Source organism: Phyllobates terribilis, unplaced genomic scaffold, assembly GCF_046119375.1.
Source record: "Phyllobates terribilis strain yellow unplaced genomic scaffold, ASM4611937v1 Scaffold_4__5_contigs__length_816908805, whole genome shotgun sequence".
NCBI classification, from domain to species: Eukaryota; Metazoa; Chordata; class Amphibia; order Anura; family Dendrobatidae; genus Phyllobates; species Phyllobates terribilis.
The window spans coordinates 564,085,360-564,113,046 of record NW_027362764.1 but is presented as its reverse complement, the minus strand read 5'-3'; the positions used below and the strand labels follow the sequence as shown (position 1 = coordinate 564,113,046).

The following is a 27,687-nucleotide window of genomic DNA, read 5'->3' as shown; positions in this document are numbered from 1 at the left end:
TTTTAGTCGGGCTGTGTGCATGATTTGTGACTGACAGCTTTAATACATGTGAGGACTGTGTAAGAAACAGGCATTCCTCACATGTATTAAAGCTGTCAAACAGTCACAAATCATGCACACAGCGCGACTAAAACATAACACTCGGGAAACACCCGAGCATGCTCGTAAATCTCCAGTAACGAGCATGCTCGCTCATCACTAGTGCTTGGTTCACCCTTGGTGTGGCTGAGCAGTTCAGTGCATTTTTCTACCTACTTGTCGGCAGCGAGTGATCCGCATGGAATCTCGCGTATCTTACTGCCGATTTCCCTGCAGACTTCACCAGCATCTTAAAAAAAAAAAAAGAAACTAAATAATAGAGTACTCCCCTCTGCCTTGATTTCTTTGGTCCTTGCATGGTTTCCATGATGGTCTTGGTGCATCCTTGCATTCCATGTGACAGTTAGGCTGTGTGCCCACGTAGCGTTTTTCAAGCGTTTTTGATGCGGAATTTCCGCAGCGGAAACGCTTGTAAAACGCTTGGTAACCCGCACCCCATGGTCCCCAATGGGATTCCGCAAGTTCTATGCACATGCTGCGGATTTTTCCGCAGCGTTTATGCTGCGTTCAAAAATCCGCAGCATGTCATTTAATTTTGCGTTTCCGCAAGCAGAATTGCCTTTGTCCAATGCATAAAAAACGCAAGGCAATTCCGCATGTGGAAAACGCGTGATAAACGCGCGAAAAATGCGCGATAAACGCGTGCGGAATTCCGCATGCGTTTTTCCGGGAGAGGACTTGCAGAAATGAAGCAGAAATTTTCTGCTTCATAAATGCAACGTGGGCACATAGCCTTAGGCCTTAGGCTATGTGCCCACGTTGCATTTATGAAGCAGAAAATTTCTGCTTCATTTCTGCAAGTCCTCTCCCGGAAAAACGCATGCGGAATTCCGCACGCGTTTATCGCGCATTTTTCGCGCGTTTATCACGCGTTTTCCACATGCGGAATTGCCTTGCGTTTTTTATGCATTGGACAAGGCAATTCTGCTTGCGGAAACGCAAAATTAAATGACATGCTGCGGATTTTTGAACGCAGCATAAACGCTGCGGAAAAATCCGCAGCATGGGCATTAACATTGCGGAATGCCATTGGGGACCATGGGGTGCGGATATACATGCGTTTTTCAAGCGTTTACGCTGCGGAAATTCCGCAGCATATACGCTTGAAAAACGCTACGTGGGCACACAGCCTTACAGCCTCTAGTTTTTAAATTTATTTGTATATTTTCTTATTTTCTTCTGAACTTGTGGATTTTTCTGCAGACATTCAGTTAATACATAATGAAATCTACAACAAAATTTGCTTTATTGCTTATTTTAACTTTCCCATTTGAGTTAGTGGGGACATTTTGCAATGAAACTACAATTTCTCCATGACATGCTCAGGAAAAAATATGCATCGCAGGTGAATTTCCACACTTTATTAGTAGTGTGTAGACGAGAATTTTCCATTTTCATTCACTTTGCTACAACTGTTTAATGATGTAGATTTTCCACCCAAAAGGCGAAAAGCTGCAGCAGTTCCTGTCCATAGCTGCAGTAGCATGTAGCGCTGCAGATATCAATGCTAAGGAGTGAGAGAGCCACACATTTCATGTTTTTCATTTGTTTTGGATCCTGCAGCTCCTGTCCATCCTGTGGATACTTTTTACAGCATGTGCATGAGAGGTAATGGTCTGTGCAGACCATGTAAAACACAGCAGATTTTCCATAAGTAGCTTTGCAGCAGAAAATCTGCATTGTTTTTGCACCATGGGAACTTATCCGGGACTGTCCGCTATATCCAGGACAGTTGAGACTAGAGATGAACGGATTGATTCCTGGGGCTCTGGTCCAGTGTCCAGATCAGTGGTTCCTGGCAGCTGGATGGGAGGCCACGAATCTCTAACCTTCCGGCATCCCTGGTGCAGCTTCTGATCATCCAGGGCCGGCGAGACGTCATCTGTGCTTCCTGCTCATCTCTAGTTGAGACCTGTGGATTTATTTTTTGCTCCTTCATTCACAGTCGGAGCCGCCAGAACTTTCTCATCTTTATGTAGCTTCACTATATGACTTCTGGGTTTTTTTGTGTCTGCAAGACCGTGTCCACACTTTGCAGAAATACTGTGTTTTTTGTTTTCTGCAGGATCCGCACCAAAGTACATAATAACACTCTTCTCTAATTATTGCTACATTTTTTATGCAATTTCCCCCTTATTTGATGCATTTCTGGTGCAGATGTGAAGTTGCGTTTTTTAAGTGCTTTTTATAGTACAGAAAAGCTTTGATTCTTAATAAAGTATCTGCAGTTTGAACACATTTTATAAGTGGTCATAAACTTGTAAAAAACTCATGAAAGAATAAAGTTACGTTAAAACCAAGCTCATCATTGTTTTTCTTATGAAATTCTCAATAAGTTTGATGTGTCACATGACCCTCTTCCCATTGAAAAAAATAAAGTTGGATCCCAAATGGCCGACTTCAAAATGGCCGCCATGGTCACCACCCATCTGGAAAAGTTTTCCCCCTCCCATATACTAATGTGCCACAAACAGGAAGTTGATATCACCAACCATTCCCATTTAATTTAAGTGTATCCATATAAATGGCCCACCCTGTATGATGTATCAGTGGAATCTGTGCAGTCAGAGACGGGAGAATAGCTGAGACTTGACAGGACAGTCTCGCCGAATCCGGGACGGTTGGGAGCTATGCCTAAGGCCTCATTCAAACATTAGTGTTTTTCACTGATGCAAAAAAAATGGTAAGGATTTCATCAGTGTTTTAGATTTGGATGTCATCAGTGTATAATTTGTTTGGATAAATAAATAATTACAAAGCTTCTCCTGTCCTTTGCAATGTTAAAGCACCACTCCAGCGATTTTTATATTTTCCCGCTGCAAATTAGGATTCTGATTTGGATTTTATCCTAAGTCATTAGGCTTGTTAATGGGTCAATAATGACTTGTAGGATTGCTGCTTCCAATAGCTGGCACTAGAGTTCAAGTCGTCCTCCTCTGTGAAGAGACAATTTGCATATTTAATTTCCCAGAGGAGCATGCTAGGCGTTTAAGTCTCCTCATACTGGCGTGCCAGACCTGGCATGTCACTCTCCTCAAGGAGAAGCCTTACCCCTTAGGTCCCTCTCCTTGAAAAACATGGCTAAAACATATACATGTGATGCGCCCCCTGGGCCGTGTGTGGGGGAATACCCGGAGCTGGGTCTCTGTGTAATGCTGGGGGTTGTAGTCTCCGTGGCGGCGACTCGGTCCCGTGGCTCACGGTGGTCAAACCAGTGGCGGATCTGTTTATTTGGTTTTCAATGTTTAAATGTCCGACTACGCCACCCGTAGATTGCGGTCACTGAGAACCGCCGCTGCGGGGCAGACCGCTGAGGCTGATGTTGGGTGCGCAGCAGAGGGCAGTATAACTCCCCACGGGAGGAGTATAGCCTCAGGGCAGCGTGTGTAGATGGTGAGGGTTGTGGTGCATGGGTGCAGCAGAAATGACTCAGAGTCCGTGTAGTGCAGTTCAGGGTCTTTACTGTTGGTAATGAAGAAGGCCCTGCCGGGAGTACTGGCTAACATTAGAGGCCTGGTCAGTCTGTGAGCGAACAAGAGTCCCCCTGGCCAGGTGGAGGTGTAGGCCTTCCCGTCTGACTGCACTCTTCCTGGCTACCTTGCTGTAGTCGTGTAGTAGCCCACGTCCCTGAGTGTACCGTGTGGTGCTCATCCGTATGGCTGGTGACTTGGGGCCTTTGGTACCTTCCGCTCCTCGATGGCGGTGCCGGTCCCTTGCGTGTGACTGAGCCTCCGGGCTTTCTATGGCCAGAGGACCTGAAATCCCCTGCCAGGTGGTTTCTGCTGCTGGATGTGGATATCCTCACAGCCTCGGACTCCTGTGTCCGGTTCTCTGCGTCTTCTGCCAGGATGAGCTCTATCAGCTCCAATCCCTGGCCTTCAGCTCCTGTCTCCTACAGAGCTCCTTGCTGCTCTGCTCTGTCCCTTCCTCTGGAACTCTGACTAACCCTGCCCCAGATCCAGTTTATAAAGGGCAGGTTCCTCCCCTCCCTGGACTGGGGCAGGAGGTGTTGCATGCAATAATGCTCCTGACCAGGAAAACCCATACTCGCTCTCAGACTTGGTATTTCTACCACTGTGGCAACCAGACCCCTGGGGTGCCACACATGCAATACGGACGTCTGAATGAGCCCTTTGGCAGCGTTCACATGAGCGTATTTTTGGTACAAGTGTTGTCCATGAAAAAATGGGCATTACATGAACAGCACTCAGACCAATGTTATGGACTGAATCTGCACATGAAATCAATCACATTCACTACTTTCTTTCGTGTGTCAGATGAGACTCACACATTCAAGTCTATGGCTGCACAAAAGAAAATTGGATCCATACGTAGCCACAGTATAGCTTCTGACTTTTATGGATACACTGAAATTTTTATATACAGGAAACTCTTGTTTAGACTTTACATTTTTAATAACTGCAACTGTGTAAAAACAAATTTTATACGGATGCCAAATGAGAAAACAATCGTCCTAATTTATAGATGAAAATCAGACAATTTTTTTGTTGTTGTTTTTGCTCGTGTGAGCCTGTCCTTGTAAGGCTACGTTCCCACAATGAGCTTTTGGTGAGTTTATGATGTTGCAGATTATCTGCACCATTTTTGCACCCATTAAGAAAAATTAGTTACTTGCATTTTTATGAAAATATGTAGCATAAAAACTCCCCAAAAGCTCATCGTGGGAACATAGCCTAATGCTATTAGTAGTCAAACTCAATGCACTGGTGGGAAAATACTAAATTGGCATTCATGTGGAGCTGGAGGGGGAAGCAGTTGATTAGAGAATTGCGTTATTCATTATTCATTACACACTTTTGGGTTTTTTTTTCTTCTGGCTCGGTGAAAGATAGATTCTCGTTTTATGATCGAGGGCTCTTAGACATAATCATTAAAAAACTAGAGGTCGTTCTTAATGAAGCCATGATCAATAGTTGTGTGTAAGGTAAACTGTCTCCTGCACAGACTGGAAATGGTCATGGTTTTTTTGTACATGCCAAGGTTTCTTAATGAGCAGACTGACATTGGCGTGTAACTCCATTCTTAAAATCCTCGGTAGTATCAAGATGTTTATACTGATCCATTTGCCTGAGAAATTAAACTCATTTCTATCTTTTTCAGTTTAATGGATTAACTGATATTAATATTCCTTGTCTGAATACATTGACTTTGTTTTTGTATAATTATGATACTGGCTCCTTTCCTAAATTATTGCTGTCATTTCTTATTGTATCCAGGAAAAATATTTTGCCCTAAGTCAATATTGGTGAAAAGTGATATAAATTCTGAACTAATATTTAATTATAGTGTGCTCATTAGGCTATGTTCCCACAATGAGTTTTTGATGTTGCAGATTTTCTGCATCTAGTAAGTAAATTAGGTTACTTGTGTTTTTTTACATGTGTTTTTCTCGTGTTTTTGACGTTTTTTGTTTTTTGTTTGGTGGTTTTAACCTCTTCACTCAGGGCTGTAGAGTCGGTAAGCCAAACCTCTGACTCCCTCATACACGGCTCATGTTTAAGTGATAAATTTACTGTAGCACAGATTCATCTCAGCTAAAAGTCTAGACCCTTAGATCAGGAATAGGACAGACATTTATAGGACATTTCATAACTTTCCCAAATTCCTATGAAAACATGTTCCCCACAAACTGCATTGAATTACTGTACCCAATTTATTATATATTTTAGGAGTTGGAGTCGATCCATTTTATACCAACACCGACTCCACAAAAATGGGCTCTGACTCCACAGCCCTGCCTTCACCCCAGAGCCTGTTTTCACCTTCATGACCAAGCCAGTTTTTTTTTAATTCTGACCAGTGTCACTTTATGAGGTAATAACCGTGGAACGCTTCAACGAATCCAGAAATTCTGATATTGTTTTTTCATGACCTATTGTACTTCATGTTAGTGGTAAAATTTCTTTGATATGACTTGTGTTTATTTGTGAAAAAAAAACAGAAATTTGGTGAAAATGTTGAAAATTTAGCAATTTTCAAAGTTTTAATTTTTATGCCCTTAAATCAAAGAGTTATGTCACACAAAATAGTTAATAAATAAAATTTCCCACATGTCTACTTTACATCAGCACAATATTTGAAACATATTTTTTTTTTGTTAGGAAATTAGAAGGGTTAAAAGTTGACCAGCGATTTATCATTTTTGCAACAAAATTTACAAAACCATTGTTTTTAGGAACCACATCACATTTGAAGTGACTTTGAGGGGTCTATATGACAGAAAATACCCAAACGTGACATCATTGTAAAAACTGCACCCCTCAAGGTGCTCAAAACCACATTCAAGAAGTTTATTAACCTTTCAGGTGCTTCACAGGAATTAATGGAATGTGAAAGGAAAAAATAAACATTTAACTTTGTTTCGCAAAAATTTTCCTTTTAGACCCATTTTTTTTTACTTTCACAAGGGTAACAGGACAAAAAGGACCCCACAATTTGTTGTGCAATTTCTCCTGAGCACACCAATATCGCATATGTGGTGGAAAACCACTGTTTGAGCACATGCCAGGGTTGGGAAGGGAAGGAGCGCCATTTGACTTTTTGAATGTATAATTTGCTGGCATAATTAGCGGATGCCATGTCGCGTTAGAAGAGCCCCTGATGTGCTAAAACATTGGAAGCCCCCCACAAGTGAGACACCATTCTGGAAACTAGACCCCTCAGATAACTTGTATATATGTGTGGATAGGAACTTGAACCCCCAGGTGCTTCACAAAAGTTTATAATGTTGAGCCATAAAAATAAAAACAATGACATTTTTCCCACAAAAATGTTTTTTTTTAGCCCCAAATTTAGCATTTTCATAAGGGTAACAGGAGAAATTGCACCATACAATTTGTTGTGCAATTTCTCTTGAGTACGGCGATATCCAATATGTGGAGGAGGAAAACTACTGTTTGGACGCACGGCAGGGTTTGGAAGGGAAGGAGCGCCATTTGACTTTTTGAATGCAAAATTTGCTGGAATAATTAGCGGACACCATGTTGCATTTGGAGAGCCCCTTATGTGCCTAAACAGTGGAAACCCCCCACAAGTGACACCATTTTGGAAACTTGACCCCTCAGGGAACTTATCTAGATGTATAGTGAGCACTTTGAACACCCAGGTGCTTCACAAAAGTTTATAATGTTGAGCTGTGAAAATAAAAAAAAAATCACCTTTTTCCCACAAAAATGTTTTAAGCCCCAAATTTTGCATTTTCACAAGGGTAACCGGAGAAAATGGACCGCAAAATTGGTTATGCAGTTCCTCCTGAATATGCAGATACCCCATGTGTGGGGGAAAACTACTGTTTGGGCGCACAGCAGGGCTCAGAAAAGGAGTGACTTTTAGAAATGCAGATTTTGATGGAATGGTCTGCGGGTGTCATGTCGTGTTTGGAGAGCCTCTGATGTGCCTAAACAGTGGAAACCCTCCACAAGTGACCCCATTTTGTAAGCTAGGCCACTCAAGGAATTTATCTAGATGTGGTGAGTACCTTGAACCCACAGGTGCTTCACAGAATTTTACAGCATTGATCTGTGAAAATGTTGTTTTAGCCCCAAATCTTTTCACTTTCACAAAGATAGCAGGAGAAAATAGGCTCCAAAATGTGTTGTGCAATTTCTCCTGAGTACGCCGATACCCCATATGTGGTCGAAAACTACTTTTGAGGCACAGTGCAAAGCTCAGAAGGGAAGAAGCGCCATATTGGAGTTCAGATTTTGCTGGACTGGTTTTGGGGGGCCGTGTCATATTGGTAGAGCCCCTGAAGTGCCAGAACAGCCGAATCCCCCATAAGTGATCATGCTTTATGCACTTTTCCTCGGATTGTTCCACTCCTGATTTTGCCTTACAAATACTGATGTAAAATATTGACCAACACTGAACATGTGAATGTGGCCTTACAGACTTCTTTCTCACTTTTCAACTGTTGTAGGATGCTTCTGTTACTAGGGCAATGTTGCAATCTGGTACTGTCATGTGGGCAGTGTCACATAAAACTGCTGTAGTACGCAAATACCGTAGTACCAAATTTTGAACCCTTCAGTATTTGAGATTTTTCTAAAATTTTACCTAAAACTACATCAGATTCTCACACAAGTCATCCTAAAAGTAGATAAAAAGAGCCAAATCAAACAAAATGAGTCAAAAATAGGGATGATCTAAAATCACATGTCTGCGAGTAGCAAAAGTATGTAAACCTTTGCCGACAGTATCTGGTATGATGCTCTTCTGAAGGCGTAACTGCATCTAAATGTTGTAATTGTTCTTTAGTTCTGTACAATGGCATGGGGGAATTTTAGCCTATTTCTCCCTACAAAACAGCTTCAATTCTGTTATGTTGGATTTTCTCCCATGAACTCATTTATTTGATTTAGTTCTCTTTATCTACTTTTATGACTTGTGTGATCTGATGATGTAGTTTTAGGTCAAATTTATGCAAAAATATTGGAAATTTTGAAGACTTCACAAACTTTCAAACACCACTGTATGCATTAAAATTTACTTTATACAAAAAAAATCAGACCTTTTTTCGTATTTTTTTGCGGTGAGGACTTTCTATTTTTGTACTTTTTTTTTTTTTTTTAGATGATTTATACTTGTATATAAATATTTTTACATAATTTGTGCCCCCAAGAGTTTGCAACCTAGTGACATCAGTTTCCAGTATAAACAGAACAGCAATAGTAGACACACCACAATATAATTTGATGACATTTGAACAAATGAACCTGGGGATACTTGATTGCTACTTCTTTGGCTATGGCTAGGACTAGGGCTAAGAAATGCTGATAAACACTGATACAGTACTTCGGAAAGATATGTGTGCTGTATCTACTAATGTTGAGATTACTGTGCTTACAAGTAAGTTATTTTCTATCAAATTTTAATGCTAGTTTCTTTTCATGGGCAGTTAATTGCGGTCGAGTTGCATGAGAAAGTTCCTTGATTATGTCTTGTATTATAAATAAATCAGCATTTTAATGTGTTCTTCAGTTGCTGCTACAAAGTATAACATAAACTGAATTATTGATTTCTATCATTATGGGAAAAACTAAATGAGCCACATAGTTCATGTGCGATATTTTAATTTGATATTATGTACTGACAGCGGGGGGAGCAAGTAGATGCTTATGTGTTTTTTTATTTTTTTATTTAAGACCCTCATGAGCCAATTTTTAAAATAAAGCTATGCGGAGGACAACCCTTTTAAACCCTTCCAAGCCCACCAATTTTCCATTTTTCCACATGTTTTTACTTTACCTTATTCCAAGAGCCATAACATTTTTTTTTGTTTTTCCATCGTCATGACCGGTTATGGCTTGATTTTTGTACATTTGAATGACACTATTATTTTTAACATACAATGTACTGGAAAACAGGAAAAAAATTCCAAGTGTGGTGAAATTGCGGAAAAAAACCCCAAAATTCCGCAATTGTTTTTTGGGGCTTGTTTTTAAAGCATTCATTGTGCTGTAAAAATGACCTGCCAGTATGATTCTCTATGTCTGTGCATTTATGGAAATGCCAAATTCATATCCTTTTTTTTTTTTTTAATGCCAGCATTGTGGAGTAAAATTCCTTAATAAGTCACGTTATTTTTGCGCAACTCAGAAGTTGTGCAAAAAAAATTGCAACTTTTGGCGTTTACATGCCAGTCACACCCAACTATGCCAATGTGGGTGTGGCACAGGCATATCGTATATGGGGCGTGGCTATGCCCACCCATCAAATTCATGAAAAGCCACTTTATTAACATTACTTTTTCCAGAAATGTGCTCCAGATTAAGACTGATGTACATTTCTGGTGGTGTTACAGGCCAGTAAAGAGAAGCACCTAATTTACAAACCTAGATCCTTTAAATATTCACTGTCATTTTAACCAACTTTGCATAAATCAATAGTACAAGTGAATATAAAAAATGTGTAATATATTTATATTATCAGAGAAACCTGCTTCTTTCTCCAATCATAAGCCACTTCTTCTCCTTCTTCTTGCCCCCTGAACTCATCATCCACTCTGAAAAACAGCTCAAATCCATCAGATGGACTGTCGGGTTATTGCTCTTATTAAATTCTATGGAGAGGGCAGGAGGAGTGTGGAGCACACTTCACAGTGAGAGATTAGGTAGACACTGGCAGATAGATAGATAGTGTTATGAACGTGACAAACTGACAAACTCACACAGGGGTAGCAAGAATAAGGATAACCTATTATAGAGCCACAGCCTACTGGTCCCTGTACAGACTAGATAATCCCTAGCCGCACAACTAGAAACACCACCTCGGATCTGACTCCCTAAAAGACCATAGAGGGGTTTCTCGTACCTTCTCAAGAACCACATGGGAGGCCACTACACACTGCTAATAAGGGGAAAGCGAAGTGTGCAGGTGGACACTAAGACCCAGGGTGAGAAAACTTAAAGCACATTCATAAAGGGGAGAGAGTGAAAACTAAGGAGAATCAAAAATAAATGAAACTAGAATAACCTCCCAGAAACCTAACTGTGGTCAAAGAAGAAGGTGTTGGGAAGGTAGACAAACAGACACACTTCAGGAATACAAACAGTATTTGCCTAGCAGGGAAACTCCTGTAACTGTAGGGCTGGAACTCCTTAGCACAAATCCACCCAGTAGTATAGCCAGCAAGGAAGTGCAATGAAGGGTGAACATATAAAACCCCACCCAGAAGGTGATAGGGCAAACCAAAACGCAAAATAAGAAACACCTCGAGAGGAGCAAACCAGAAAGGGAAAACAAACACAAAAGAAACCATCAGCATTTGAACATGGAAGAAAGGGCAATAACTGAGCAGACGGGAACCAACCACGCTGCTACAGGTCACCGGATCAAATCCCCAAACCGAGCCATGACAGGCTGGCAGATCATGCTGAGGCTCCTAACAATTTTTATTTCATTTAAGTGCTTGATTCACAACCACACAGCTAAGTACTTCTGTATGTTATCGGCCATGCTGCTGCTGACAAAAAGAGGCAGGAATTCCTCATCTCTTTGTGTACTGTGTATGGGAAACCACATAGCAACCAGTCTGCATTGACTATCTCTGGTACAACTGACAATTAGAGGTAGAGCCTGCAGAGGGGAGAAACTAGTGGAAATGCAGGAAACAAGACGTATAATGGCCAATAATAGTGTCATTCCTTATGTACACACGTGAAAGCTTATTTAGAATAATTACCTAACACGACAGACCTAGACAGACACAAACAGGAGATGGCCTCTGTGCAAGAACAATATATGGGCCATTTGCAATCCAATAGTTTATCATAATATACAGATCCACCTGCTTTGGAGGTGGAAATGGGCCATTAACCATTTGGGCCACTGTGCAGCTGCATAGGTTGCGCCAATGGTATATCAGCTCCTGACGTCAGGTATATTATAATTGTGTGTTGATTGAGAATAACAGTCTCATGCACATTTTGTGTTTATAAAGATAGGTCATTCCACTAGATTTTCAGAAGGGCCTTTTACATACATCTGCCTGCTGTTTCTAATGGAATAGATGAACGATTGCGCAGACGACTGTTTATACAAAAACCTTGCAATTATTGAAATGTAGAAATAGAATGAGTAAATGAGATGCGATTGACTTCCTATATCATCAATTGGCGCTCATTACTGGCAATTTATCTGCTTTTGTAGAAGTCCCTTTAGCAATAGTCTGTTGTGCACAGCACATTATTTACAGGGCTCCTTTAAGAAACTGCACAAAAGAAAATCTATAAAGCATGGAAGCATTCTGACAGCAGAAACAGGATCACTGTGAAGCGAGTTCTGAGACTCGGGGATGTCCTTAAATGGAAACATTAAATTGTTCTTTTAAAAGCAAAAAAACAAAAACTATGAAGTGGACTGGTTTCAAAGCTGTCCTAACGCTGAGCGAACATTTTATCCCCACCACTTCTGTGCCGATTGTATTGCTGGCTTATAATTCCTGACCAGTGTTATGTCTACATCATACTTACAACTAACAAAGCCGCCACAATATGTTTAAATGTGATGTTTTGTTGTATGGTTGCAGCATGTCGCCACTAATGTTCCCTTAAATGGCAATGGAATACACTTACTAGTAAGATGCTCTGTTCCCCAGAGAGTCAGACATTTCATTGCTGGAATTTGTATTTTTTAGAAATATATGTGAATATGGCCAATTTTGTTTTTAAATGTCAGACTGTCAGAAGAGCATTAGGCTATGTGCCCACGATACAGAAATGCTCAGGATATTTTCCTGAGTGTTTCTGCATCTCCCTGGCAGAAAAAAACGGATGCGGATTGTACATGCGGATTGTACATGCTTTTTCCTGCCAGGGACATGCGGATGTGAATCGTTCTTCACTGGCATTTCCGCATGCGGGTTGACAAGCGCTTTCCAGGCGATTAGCATCACTTGGAAAGTTCTTGTGACAACTAGGTCACACTATATAAATCCATGCAAACGGCATGGATTTATATAGTGTGACCCAAGAGAATGGTTAAAAATAAAAATATAAACCTATACTTACCTTCCGATGGCCCCCGAGACTTGCTGCGCTCCTGTGCTGGCTGCCGGCAGATCGCGGTACGCTGTACTGAAAGACCTGCCGTCACATGACTGTGACGTCACTGCAGGTCCTTCAGTCCTGCGCGATCTGTCGGCAAGCGAAGAGAAGGAGTCCGGGGGCCGTCGGAAGGTGAATATAATCTTTATTTTTTATTTTATTCTTTTTTTTTATGGTACCTGGGTGTGGAGGAGAGTGTCCTGTCCTCCACACCCAGGTACCATCCGCACATTAGAACGCTCCAATTGCGCAAGTACAGATGCAGTCTTGCGGAATTGGCGCGTTCTAATGCAAGTCAATGGCGGCGAAAGCGCAGCGCTTCCGCAAAATTAATGGACATGCTGCGGATTTTTGAGCGCAGCATAAACGCTGCGGAAAAATCCGCAGCATGGGCATTGAAAGTGCGGAATTGCATTGGAGACCATGGGGGAAGGTTTACCAAGCGTTTCCCAAGCGTTTGCGCTGCGGAAATTCCACAGCGTAAACGCTTGAAAAACGCATCGTGGGCACACAGCCTTATTTAGGGTATGTACGCACATTCAGGATTTGAAGCAGAAATTTCTGCAGCGTTTCTGCATCTCCTTCGCAGAAAAAACGCGCAGTTTGACGCGTTTTTTGTAAGCATTTTTTAATGCGTTTTGGTACATCAATGAATGCTTTTTGGAGCTAAATAAAGTTATTTGAAAAGGAATGTAGGACATTGCTTTAACCCTTGGCTTACCGTCAGAACTGGGGTGAGTATATTGGTTAATTTAAGAATGTGTATGTTGTATTTCAAATAAAGTGTTTACTCTGTGTCTGTGTGTTTATTTAAATCTTTACTTTACTTTAATTAGGTTTGTTGATGAAAGGGTCTAATTGACACCTTGTCATCACCAAACAAAAGAGCTAGGTGTCAGCTAATCCCATGTACGCAATCTTCATTAGCATTCCCATTCATGTAATTTCTGGGGCAGCTGTGAGCTGCTATTTTTAGCCTAGGAAAGTGCCATTAGGCAAACATGTTCCCTGGCCATTAATAGCATTTCACAGCTGTTTCGTTAGCCGCTATGTCCTCACGAACAGCAACAAGCAGCGCTGTGGACGCAGCGTATTTCTGCTGCGTCCAAAACGCGGTGTTCTAATGCCGCACTTTTGTTGTCGGTACATGTGAATCCACCGCATAAAATGACACTTCAAGTGGTCAAAATCTGCAGCGGAGACTACAGAAATTAACATGCTGCGGGTGAGTTTGGGTACGTGGCCACGATCAGGAGCCGCTTCAGGTTTGACGCTGCGTGTTTATACAATGTCAAACCCGCATCGTCCAGATGTTACAGCATAGTGGATGGGAGCTCTAGAAATCCCATGTCCGCTATGCGTGCATCTGAGGCTGCGAATCACCCGTGGACACTGACATGCGGCATTTCTTTCAGGACCACAGCTTGTCAAATTCTCTTGCGGAGTCGCTAGTCTCTAACAGAAATTTGACCACTAGAAAGTATTGAATGCGATAAATCCGCATGGTTCAGTGAACACATGCAAATTTACCTGCGTTCAATAGAACGCAACGTTTTGGATACATCAAAAAATGCGTCCAAAGCGCTGCTACGTCCGGATCGTGGACACAGAGCCCAAAATTAAAAAAATAATGGCATGGGCTCCAACGTCACTTTTCTAACCAGCAGAGGGAAAGCCGACCGCTGGGTGCTGATATTAGTAGCCGGTGAAGGGGCCATTAGCCAACAATGTTCCCTGGCTATTAATAACAGCCCACAGCTGTTTGTTTAGCCTTTACTGGCTAGATTACAGGGGGACCCCGGAAAAAAATTGACGTAGGGTCCCCTTATAAAATCTAATCAGAAAAGGCTAAACAAACAGCTGCGGGCTGATATTAATAGCTAGGGAAGGGGCCATGAATACTAGCCCCATCCTCGGCTAATAATATCACCCCTCAGCAATCCGAGAAATGGCGCATCCATAAGATGCGCCAAATCTGGCGCTTAGCCTCCGCTCTTCCCACTGCCCTGTAGCGGTGGCGAGTGGTGTAATTGAGTTGGGGTTCACGTCAGCCTTGTATTGGACGCCCCCATAAGACGCCCCCATTACTAACCGCATAGTAAAGTTTACAATGCTTTTTCAATAAAAGACACAGCCAGAATAAACCTCAGCACCAGTACTGGTGGGAACATTCTTGAGAATGTTCCCACACAGCAGCGGTGCTGTAAAGTGAGGTCACGTGAGCTCTCAGCTGATCTTCAGCTAAGAGCTCACGTGACCACAGGTCCTGGCAGCGCAGCGATGTAGACTGAGCACGCTCCCGACACTGTTCTGCCCCCGACACTGTTCTGCCGGCCGCCGGGAGGATGACATCGCCGGGGGACATCGGGAGGACACCGGGAAGCGCTTGACAGGTGAGGATTGGTGTTTTTTTATTTTTTTTACCACAGCGCGCAGTCCCGGCTCGGCTGAGGAGACTACTACTCCCCTCAGCCGCGCCGTTCTCGCTGTTATCAGCGGGAGCGGCGGTCGGATGAGGGGAGTAGTAGTCCTCCCCAGCTGACCCGGGTGCCACTTGCAGCGTGGTCTTTTTTTTGTGCATGATGCTGAAACAGTCAGTCTCGTAGAAATCCTGCGGAGAACACGGGTTAATGTCCTGCTGATCAGTTGCAGCCTTAGGCTGGTGAGTGACTGAAACGCTTAGCCAGTGGTGCAGGCTTGGCAATTGTCCTACTTCACGAAAAACACAGCAGGGAGGCTTCTGCTGTAGCTAGTTGTCTTAGAGCCACACACATGGCAGTGAGGAGGAGAGAGGACATGGCGGAGCTCCTGACTCACACAGAAAATATTCCTTTATATATTTCTCATTTTTTTTATTGAAATTTGAGACAAAAATGGATCAATTCAATGGAGGAGATAAAGGAAAAAGTACTGAGAAGTTTTTACATTTTTTTTGTACTTTTTCTGTGTTTAGTTTTCCTATAAGAAATTGACCTGGCAGTAATATAACATTTGATCGGCGACGCCTATCGTATAACCCATACACTAGATGACAAAATTTCTAAACTGAAATAGTCCAAATGGAAATTATCATTTGTCACATTTAGTGTTTGGAGTAAATTGCTTTCAAGCATAGAAATAAGGAGATATAACTCTGGAAGAGATAATAACTGTATCTTGACCTATTGATTTTGTATTCTTCTACGAGCTACCTTGGGGGCTGTTGAATTTCAGGATGCTTGTAAATGGTTAAGCACATGATCCTGGCAGCCATTAGACATCTTTTCCATTTATAGCATAGAAGAGCACTCAGCTCACAGCCGACAGAGCTTTTTCTTATACCAAGGGAATGATTTATTTCCACATTGTATATCCATTTCCATGTTTTTGTACATGGCCATCAATCAGGAGAAGACCCGGTCTCTCTATGCACATGCGTTGTTAAAATGCAATTTTACATTAAGTATAGCGAGCAGTGATATTCCGAGTTAGTCAGGCAATGTCCAGGACAGTGCAAATTGTCCAGGAGTCTAATGGTGTGAGTGATAGTGTGAGTCACTGATCCCAACCACTGGTGACCTTGAGTCAACATTGCAAGGTCACAATATGGACGACACTCTTTTTAAATTAGTGATAGATGATATGTGATTTTGGATACTATGGTTGTTGGATTTCTGATAATTATTTAAGGTAATGGGTGCATAACTGTTCTTAAATGGCACACATATGATTAGTGATAAAATATGCTATTCTTTCTATTTATTGCTATTGTGCAATAGAAAGCCTTGTCTGTAATAAGAAATGGGCAGCTTCAGACTGGAATTTTGGAGATTGACAATTCACCTATAATATACTGTGATTGCTTTTCTGTTGATGTTTTTGAGAGTTCTTATGGTCAGACTACAAATAAGAATAAAATCGGCTTTAACTGGATCATAAAGTCTCCAGTAACTTGTACTCCTCGTATAGTGAAACATTCAAAGCCTACATGAAATTGGAATTGGGCATCTAACTAATAAAAGAAGACGGAGCGCAGATTCTGCCTTGTTACCTTGTACTAGAGCAATAAATGTGCCCATACACCCTAGCTTATATGGCCGTCTGAGCAGGCAGAGCTCTGTTTTTCTATTGCATAGGGTTAAATCCTTTGTCCAGAGGCAGATTAAAGGGAACCTGACACCTTATTCATGCTGCTCAAGCCATAGGCAGAATGAATCAGATCCTGACTGCACAATTTCAGAAATGTATATTTTTCTCTAAAATGCTCCGGCGTTCGTCCAGGTACAATATGGAGAGTTGAGACTAATCCGGCTCCAGACTAGTCCTATCTCTCCCTTTAGTCCCCTGCCACAACGTCAAACCATATTTTCTCTGAAATATCAGAGCATTGTGCAGCCAGGCTCTAATTCATGTTATGGTTTGGGCAGCATGCACCGGCTGCCATATTGTCTTTGATAAGATAATATGCTGGCTGCAGTCCCCATCAGAGTGGGATTATGAGTGGTCTGCTTACTCTTACTGATTTATTATTAAGCAGTGGTTAATATGCAGTACCCTCGCATGCTCTCAGTTTCATCTTGATGACGAGAGACGACATCCGCTCCACTCATATGAATATAATTATTGCTGTTGGATGTTTTCTCGTCCTTCTCAACACCACCTGTTACTGTATATCCTAATGTGGCTATGCCTTAGTCAGGGCGCTCAGATGTTACAGATCATGCACAGTAGATGGGATTGCACTAATATTCCAGCTCTGTTTACAATGGGGTTTTTAATAATCCTACTATTGATCCTGTCTGAAGAAAGCATGATTTAATTCAGGGGTTCCACTTTCCCAAATAATGAGAATTCATCATGCCTAAATGGGGATTTATAAGTTTCCTATGTGAATATTTCTGTACGTGCTGTAAACCACCTCTGTCTCCAGTGCTTCCAGTCACCTTATTAGTGTCTTGCCCTTGGCTCGTCTATCTTTTTTCATCTTCTCAGTATTGTTGAGGAATTTGATTCTCCCATTGAGTGGCTTCCCAGGATGAGATCAGTCATTTTACCACCTCTCAAGGGCTGATCTAGTAAACCATTTACAGCTTTATTGATCGGGTGCTCTCTATACCTTCTTGTTAGTAGCTTCTATTATGACCTACCTCGGTATTAGGTATTCTACAGTAAATTAATCTTCACTACTAAGTGCTAAAACTAATACTGGCCAATTCTTGTCTATGGTGCTGAACATCAGACCTTTACAGTAACTAATCATCAGATCATGTTATGACGTTCCTGCTGACCTGTGTATCACATTTCTATTTGTTCCCCAAATCCAAAAAGACAAAGCTTCAATTTATCAAGAATTATGTTCGTGCTTAGAAAATCCATTTCAGAATGGCTGTATAATCCTGATATTAAGATGAGCATAGGGAAATATTCAAAAAGGATTACACAGCAATTCTGGCATGTATGTTTAAAGTAAGCTCACCAGGTCTAAGATATCTATTTATTAATGCGCATGCAATTTATTTGGTAAAATCTAGTGACCAGATCCCGTAGGGATTCTTTACATGCTCTTTAGATTTTATTTTGAAATTAGAATCAGCCAATATGCTTTGCAATTGGCAACATTTTCCTGACCGTCTAAAATATCTATTGTAGGAATCACCTGCATATTTGCAACGCAAAATGTTTGTGTTATGTGGGGATTTTGCAAAGGTTTTGGCTGCAGATTTCACCCTTTGAAATCCCAAATAAAACCCAAGTAAATGTGCCAGAGATAAAGCATGTCACTTATTTGAAAACCTAATAGTAAAAAACTATTTGCTCAAAATAACAATAGAAAATAATGTAACATTTTGTAAACTGAATTAAATTGCACATGAAACAAAGGATAAGACAACCTTCAAAGCCACTATGTGTCCTACTGTACCAAAGTATCTCATTTGTCAGGGATGGCGCATGTCCACCTATCCCTGAGGAATGACAGCGAGCTTCTCAGAAACGCCTTGGAGTTTTTGGTGTATGCTGCGCACCATAGTTGTGACATTACATAGGAACCTACAGCTCCAATTCTTGAAAGACAATATAACTGGAAAGTGCCATCGGCCGGGGCACTATCCGCATACACTCCTCTGACTAGCACGGCTGATTACAAGCTTTGGATACCATCTAACTGTGGTACATTTGGACACATACTCACTTTGAATAGGTTGACTAATCCTTTGTTTCATGTGTACGTTGAATAAATTTGCATAACATCATATTGGCTTCTATTGTCATTTTTCTCCAATTTTTTTAATATTATTATTAATTTCATGCAAACCTCTGGTGGAATGAGAATACTATTCAGCTGTAGGTGATAGAATTAGGTGTTTATTGTTAGTAGTGTCAGGACAAAGTATACAGTATATATGTTTGTATGAAAATCTACACTTTGCCCTCAAATCCATGTGAATGAGGGTTGTGAATCTCTTCCAGTGTTCTTTGTTGTGGATTTTTAAATACGCCACATGTGTACACGACTTGTGCACTCTTTCTAAAGCCATTCTGTACTTTGTACATCCCTATTTGTTGAAAGGGTTTGTTCACAAAAGGCTGATCACAGATCACCTTCTGCCAAGATCAGCTGCAATCTGTGCAAATCCTGGCAGGATCTGTTTAGTTTCCCAGTAGCGCCATCACTGGAGAAATAGGACATTACATAGTGCTCATTCAAATCATTGGGTTGTTTGTGTAATGCAGAACAAGGCAGGTCCAGCAGAGGGAGAGACAATCCATCCGTTCTCCTCTTCTGAATTCAGTTTCCCCTAATGGGGTTCATGAAACAAGACCTTCCAATCTGAAACCCCTTTCATCATTTCCCAGTAGATGTAATACTGCGGAGTAAACGGGAATAAAAAGTAATTCCTGATGGAGAATGTTGTTCTACAAACAGAAACTTTATCCTCCTTTCAGCATTGCTTTGAATAGGAAAAATGAAGGCAATTATTGTAATAATCTGTTAAATTGAATATGTTGTTAGTCTAATGACAGACAGAGATAGAAATGCCAAAACAAGCGTGTATAGGCTGCCAGGGCAGCAGATGGCACTGAGAAATATTTTACATAGTTTGGCAAATTATCTAGTGTCATTGCTCAGCATATGATAAATAACTAGTGGGAATGTTCCCTAGGCCTCCTATTAGGGGTGTGGAGTGTAATTTGTGGGATGATGACATACTGGCCTGTAATACTCACATACATGATTCATATTAGACCGCTTGTGCGTTTCCAGATATATATTATATTGCAAGGACTGGCTATGAGGGCACATTAGGATTAGAGATGAGCGGACCCGTGGATGTTCGGGTTCGTTGGGTTTGAGCGAACTTTAGTCTAAAATTTGGTTCGAGTACCAGAACTCTTCCGAACTGGAAGCCGAATCCCATAGAAGTCAATGGGGACCCGAACTTTGGTGTTGTAAAATGGTGGTAGTAAGGACTCTCTCTCCCCTCAGCATCCGAACTCAGAGCACTTAAACAGACTTTTGGGAGAAGTCCTTATTCGGAGTTCAGCACCGAACACTTGGTTCGAACTTTACTGTTCAGGTTCGCTCATCTCTAATTAAGATGTTTGGAAATTACACAGCCCAATTAGTGGGTAGCAGTATGAAACCTATTCTATATTTATGGGGAAAGGATATACTGTGTGTATATGTATATATATCGGTCAATGTCTAAAATATATATATCTTAGACATTGACCCACGTTTATCAAATGTGATGTCATTATAACAAGTGTTTAAAGGAGTTGTCTCCACATCAACAAAGTCTACTATGGCAAAGCGCTCGTAAAGGAAGCTACTTTGCAATTTTAATCTTATTAAAATCATCTCTTTTTTTCAAGGATGGAGGGATTTTTAATTGTATTGCTTAATGTTCGCGCTCTACCTTACTAGACCTGCTGCAGTCTAGCAGCGTAGCTGAACATGCGCAGTACTTCCAGGTACTTTCCAGGGCTGCAATGTAAGCACTGATCTACAGCTGGCTGCATCCATGTAGCAGATGATCTGGCCAGCTTTAGTGTGCTCCTCCGATGCTGCTACAGCATCAGTGCATAGTCAATTTTCAGGAGTGCTCCCAAAGATGACAACTGAAAGCGACCCTTTAAAGAAGACAAGTCATAAGGTCAAAAGTTTCCAGTTTTTGCTCTTATTTTATTCCCACTGCCCCCCTAAGTATTTAGTTGTTGTTTTTTTTTTGTTTAATCTTTTGTACAGTTCCAGAGATTTGGGCCTTCTTATTTGGTTCTAATTTTTATGGTCTTTAGAAATGGGGCATATAATCTGGTGGCATTGTCTTTGGGCTGCTTTGCGTTATTATCCTGAAGCAATGTCCGCTTGGAAAAGACCATAAAAAGTAACACTAAAGAAAACGGGATAATTAGGATTACAGCAATAAAATAGGAGCAAAAACTGGACACTTTTGACCTGGCAATACATCTTTAAGGCATACATACCGTGGTTTATACTGTAACTGTGTGTGTGTGTGTGTGTGTATGTGTGTATGTGTGTGTGTGTGTGTGTGTGTGTGTGTGTGTGTTTGGCATGAGAAATTTACCTTCTTTGATAAATATGTCACAAAATACGTTACTGCTATTGATTTTCTAATACTAGCTAAAATTACATCTATTGATCACTTTTTCTACTCCATGGTCTGGGTGGATTTCAGACTCTTTAGCGAAAAAAAGTATATTTCATAAATGTCTCTGAACCCTGGCCAGGCAGTAAGTTATATTGTCTCAATATTTGCAAAGTTGTGTGCATGGTAAATGTGGTCCTAACATGCCCATACAGATCTGTTAGCCCAAAATAAGCCATGTGGTGAATCATTTTTAAAACTTTTTTGAATCAAGTAGTCTAGGGCATTTATTTTGCATCACTGTTCAAATGTGTACTCCAAATGTGGAACCCAAGCATGATAATATACTCCTCAACATCATAATTGCAACACCAAAAAGGAAAAGTCGCTATAATATGAAAATCACGGGATCAAGTAGATATGTTAATGATATGTAAATGATTAAAAAAAGGAAACCGCATTTTTAAAACCTTTTGATTTATTCAGTATGAGCACCACTTGCAGAAATAAATGCACTTACATGCCTTGACCTATTAATGAGGTTATTAATGGTGGTCTGTAGAATGTTCTGCCACATTGAATGCACTTCGACATTTGAATCATCAAGATCCGCTTCTGGCAGCTCCCTTTGCGATTACCAACCATTGGTGTTCCTGATTTGTACGATGGTAGATAAATCTGGAGACTCTGCAGGACATGGTAGCACGCTTAGGCCATGCTGGTTGCTCACAGTATCACGAGTAACTTGTGGCCTTGAATTGTCATGTTGAAAAATGGCTCATGGGACACTCTGGAGAAATGGCCATACCACTGGTTCCACCACCAAACCAATGTAAGTGTACCGGGAATAAAGACTGTAACAAAGAGAGCTGCCAGCAGTGGATCTTGATGATTTGCAGCCCAAGTGCATTCAGCATGGCAGAACAGTCTTCAGACAACCATTAATAACCTTATTGATAGCAACCAAGACATGTAAGTGCGTGTATTTCTGAGTGTAGCGTTCATACTGAATAAATCTTTACATTTTGATTTTTTTTTTCCATTTTTTAAGTACAGTGATACCCTGAATAATGACTGCATCTACTTACGAATTTTTCGAGATAGGAGCGCTCCGTTGATTTATTGTTTTATGATGCCAAGATATGAGTTACCAGCGACCGAGCTTAAGACACTCACCACGTGGTTATCCAGCCGTGCAAGCATCTCTTTCATTGCTGTTGCACTTTTGACCTTTTCTTGCAAATCATTTTCCTGGGGTGGACTCTATTTTTAGCACTGCTTGCTACATGCATTTGACTTGGGGTTTTACATAGGATAATGGTTATTTTTTGCTTTATGCTTCTGCTATTTTTTCTGTGGCAGTACTGTATGTTACTTCACATGTGCAGCAAGGTACAGTATATTGCACTATTATGTGCACTCTCTGACTCTGGAGTGTTGGCTTTAGGTTTCAACATTTGCTGCTTTTATATGTGAAGGTGATTAAGTGAAGTTATTTAAAAAAAAAATAAAAAAGTACAGTACAATAGTTTATTACACTTTTAATAGTTTTTCACACTGTACATTACTGTATTTGTTATTATTTTTTCTTATTTAAAAACACCTAACACAAAAAAATTGGTGTGGTTTTTAGGGGGCTGGAACGTATTATTAGCATTTTAATGGGGAAATTTAATTTGATATAAGAGCAAATTGAGTTAAGAGCTTGGTCACAGAACAAATTAAACTCGGAAGTCAAGGTATTACTGTATTTGCATATCATTAATACATGTAACCATTTTGTGATTTCCATAATTCCTTGACTTTCCCTCTTGGTGTTGTAGTTTCATTATTGAGCAGTGTATTTAATTTGGGTTCACTATGAGAACACATGCAGATTGACAGCTGACCCTGTTTACTGTTTAGGAGTATATGAGGACAACTCTGACTATTAAATGGACTTTTTTTTACACACATTTGAGCTCTTTAGAGTTTATTACTAATAATTGCTGTAACCTTACAACATGTGTATAATGTCTGCAGCCATGACATTTCTGTTTATAGTTAAATATAGAGCTAGCCAATTTGCACTCTGCAAGTCATAGATGCCTTATGTCGTTGCCACCACAGAGCAAAGTAGCAGCTTTTATGTGAGCTGTTTTTACCCAGCATGAACCCACAGTCAGACAGGGTTATAGAGTATCATTGGCAGCAATTATACTGTACAGTATGCAATGTTATACTGCACAGACGAGTGGGCGCACTGGCTGTCTCAGTGGAAGCTCAGAGCTGTGTTTCCCATTTCCATTATATTGCACATACTAGGATTTGCCAATACTAAGTTTAATTAATATGTGATTTAAATCGTCTATTGCATAGAAATTGGGTATACGATTTTAAAAAGGAAACAAGTGAACATTAAAATAGTATCTCTCTGTAAATAAAAAAAAAGTTTATGCTGATTTATGTAACCTAGGCTCAGTAACATCCATAAGAGGGCATTCTTACTTTGCCGAATGGCACCGTATTCATGCTGCATGGCAGAAAAGGCAAAACTATACCCATTCAGCACAAATTGCTGCACAGTTGCGATGCAGGGTTTTTTTGTGACTTCACTGCTTGTACAATTGAAACAACTTGTTTGACCTGTAGAAGCTGCGTGGCCAAAAATTTCATTGGAAACCTTGGCAATTACCTTGGCAATTTTTGTCTGAGCTATTTTATTGCATACAAGGGACCTCTTATGTAATAATCAAAATATGAGGTCGACATTGTGTAATAAGACATATAACACAGGGCACCAATGTGACAACCTATGTAAACTTTTACCAAAGAAGATATGCGGTGTGTAACAGTATGCAGAGTTAGCATTTCTAAACAGTTAAGACGAGTAACAGGTAGCATATTTTAGGTGCCGGGCATATCATTCTTGGAATCTTTGTATTTTTCTTTACCAGTTACAGATGTCTAAAGATTGATCTGGGCATTTCCTTTTGTATTTACCGGTGCATTGATAGCAGCCTCTTCAGAGAGAAAGTGGACTGGAACTCTAGTGTCACCTATTGTAAGGAGAAATCTAAAAAATTATTTTAAAGGGCCGCATGATTTAGAATAAGAAGGCAAAACCAGAAACTCCATTTGCAGACATGTGTTTCAGCGGACTTTTCCCCTCAATGCTAAGTAGGAAAACTGATTTGACTGGGTGAGCGACCTCTGATGGGGATTTTAAGGGGTAAAGTTTCTCTTTCAGTTCTCTTTCTTTGCACTGATTAGGGGAAAACACCCTGAAAGACTTGCCTGCAAATGGAGTTTCTGGCTTGGCTTCTTATCTTAAGTCATGTGGCAATGACCTTTAAACAGTCCTCTTACTCTCTGTAGAGGCCATTTTCATATGTAAATTCCCAGAGGAGAATTGCATGGCCTAGAAGTCTCCTTACACCATCTTGGCTCTGTCTACAAGGAGAAACTTCATCCCATAGACCCTCAGTGCATTGGTTAAGTTTACAGTTCTCACCAATGGGTTTAGTATTTCTGAATAACCAGAGGCTTTATCTTTTTTTTTTTAGACCACACTAAAACGAAGAGGAAGTCGAGAGATGCACAAAGATAAAAAAACTTCCAGTCAGGTATCTGGATTTTGGCTTTTTTTTTTAAACCATTATCACTTAATTCTTCAGCTGTGTGAAAGAGAAGTGTGATATTTCAGATTTATAGCTATATAATACTGATCTATCACCAATTTATCAATCTAAGCTATAAAACAGGATTGGGGAACTGCCGGGGTGCTTGGGCTGACAAGTTGCTGGCCGTGGACCACTTAATGGCTCCTTGCAGTGCACACATGCAGCATTCACTACTGAATGCAATAAAGGATTACGTCCTCACGCTGGCCACACGTACTTTGTGGACTGAGTCAGCGCATTCAGCACTACCGTCCCACCAAGAAATACTGCAGCACCAGCATCTCCTGTAATGTAAATAACCCAGGACGAGCCCGAGCCCCTCCTGTGGTGTATATGCCCCCATGTCTCCTGTGATGTATATGCTCCCAATCCCTCCTGTGGTGTATATGCCCCCATGTCTCCTGTGATGTATATGCCCTTAGTCCCTCCTGTGATGTGTATGCCCCTAGCCCCTCCTGTGATGTATATGCCCCCATGTCTCCTGTGATGTCACTTAATTAAAAGGATTCGTGCCTCGTTTTTTATTTTGGAATATTTGCTACTGTGCTCACTAGGCTTGAAAGTCCAGGAGAGATTAATTCCCTCTGTGGGAACCTATACATTTAGTAATCCAGATCTTTTTTATGTTATATTCAATGATCAGAAAGAAGAAACCACAGGAGATCACCTAGGCAGATAAAATTGTTAAAAGTATTTAAAGGGTAATAAGACATATAGAGGATTAAATGTAAGAATTAGAAATACTGCCTAATTTTGCCTATGCTTCATACGCTATGTTAACATGCCATAATAATTTCTTCATAATAGTAGACATTTAACATAGATGTGTATTTCCTATTGCCCAGGAGGACAATGCTGATCTAAAGTGCCAGCTACAATTTGCAAAAGAAGAAGCAGTATTAATGAGAAAGAAAATGGCAAAACTTGGAAAAGAGAAAGATGAACTAGAGCAAGAACTAGAGAAATACAAGTCCATTTACGGAGATGTTGAAAGTCCTCTCCCAACGGGGGAATCCGGAGGCCCACCCAGCACAAGAGAGGCTGAGCTAAAACTGCGTCTAAAGTTGGTGGAAGAAGAAGCAAATATCCTCGGTAGAAAAATAGTCGAGCTGGAGGTGGAAAATAGGGGCATTAAAGCAGAAATGGAAGACCTCAGGTGTCAGTACGAAAAAGAATTTCTAAGCAGGGAGTATGTTTCAAGCATTCCTACCTCACCATTTGGTGATTCCATGGAATCTGCCACAGAGCTGCGGCGCCATCTCCAATTTGTGGAGGAGGAAGCAGATCTCTTGAGGAGATCCATTTCAGAGATAGAGGATCACAATAAGCAACTTACAACAGAGCTAAATAGATTCAAGTTTGGACCAGTTGAGGACCTTGTCTGGATTGATGACAATTCCTCCAAATGCAATGGTTCTTTACAGGAGGAGCTAAAGTCTGCTAGAATCCAGATAAGCGACCTAAGTGCTAAAGTTATGAAACTTCAATACGAAAATAGAGTTCTACTGTCAAACGTGCAACGTTATGATCTTGTTTCACACCTGGGAATGCGAACAGCAAGTCCAAGGGATAGTGATGCAGAAAGTGATACAGGAAAAAAAGAAAGTGTCAGTGATGATGGACGTCTTGTTCAACCAAAGAGGGAAGGACCTATTGGTGGAGAGAGTGATTCCGAAGGTGCCTATGAGAAAACTTCTGGTTTTGAAAGTGTAAAACCATCAGAAGTTGGTGGCTTGTTCTGCATGGAATTGGCTAAGAAGCAAGAAGATGCACAATATTTTACAAGCATAAAACATGAGGCCGATCGACTGGGAAAAACTGTAGACCGTCTTATTTCAGACACAGACAGCCTAATCTATGATGCCAAGTTGCAGATGATTGGAGGATCTGTGGAAGAGGTGCTGAAGACTTGTCAAGAGGAGGAAGATGCTGCTGGGTCTGATGTTTTAAACAGCATCAATAATAAAATGAAAGTGTTCAGGAAAGAGTTGAGTAGTTTTCTAGACATGATTGAGGATACAGGTGAAGGTCTAGAAGAGCGTGCAGAAGATCTCTCCCCAATGCCACACCTCACTGAATCGTCAAGTTTCTTGTCCAACTTGACTTCAGCTTCTCGAGATTCTCCTATTGGAAATCTTGGAAAAGATTTGATGACTGATTTTCAGGTAAATAGATGTTGCATATTCACATTATCTTTTTTCCATTAACACATGGATACTGTTTTTTCCCCAGCTAACTAGTAATGGAAAACTAAAATCTTAAACTGCACGCTCGGCTTTGAACAAAGTTATACAGTTTGTATATACATGTAATCTACATGTACTGGTCACAAGTTACAGCTTGTATTATAGTCCAGACCAGCTTTATAGTCTGCGGGTCGTTAATAGAAACGGTCAATAAGCTTGACCTCAGATGCATCCTTGACAGCTTAACTGAACCTCTGTTATAGAGCGGGACATTTAACTTTCCCTATATCAGATTCCTATACAGTATCTAGTGTCACTGAGATGACACTTCATAGAAAGCAGGACGCTTAAGCAATCTCTGTAGGCTTTGAGCAAGCAGAACACGTGTGGAGATTTCAGCTCTTTACCTTTCAGAACAATGAATGCTGCTCTGACCAATAATACAGACTGTAACTCATGATCAGTACAAGATAGTAATCCATTTTAATTATAAAGTAACTTTATAATGTAGATTTCATCTGCATATACACTACAAAATTATAATCAAAGGTAAACATGCAGCTAATTGAACACATTTTTTGCAATA

The 27,687-nt window shown here is 40.7% G+C and overlaps 1 protein-coding gene across 4 annotated transcripts in view; it reads left to right on the top strand.

Moving 5' to 3' along the window:
• Positions 1 to 27,687, top strand: part of MTCL1 (microtubule crosslinking factor 1) — a 190,427-nt gene that overhangs the window by 86,812 nt on the left and 75,928 nt on the right. For all 4 annotated transcript variants that reach the window (XM_073679051.1, XM_073679050.1, XM_073679052.1 and 1 more), the window contains exons 4-5: positions 24,799 to 24,858; positions 25,761 to 27,080. In XM_073679051.1, coding sequence (XP_073535152.1) covers positions 24,799 to 24,858; positions 25,761 to 27,080 — 1,380 coding nt within the window. The remainder of the gene's footprint in view (positions 1 to 24,798; positions 24,859 to 25,760; positions 27,081 to 27,687) is intronic.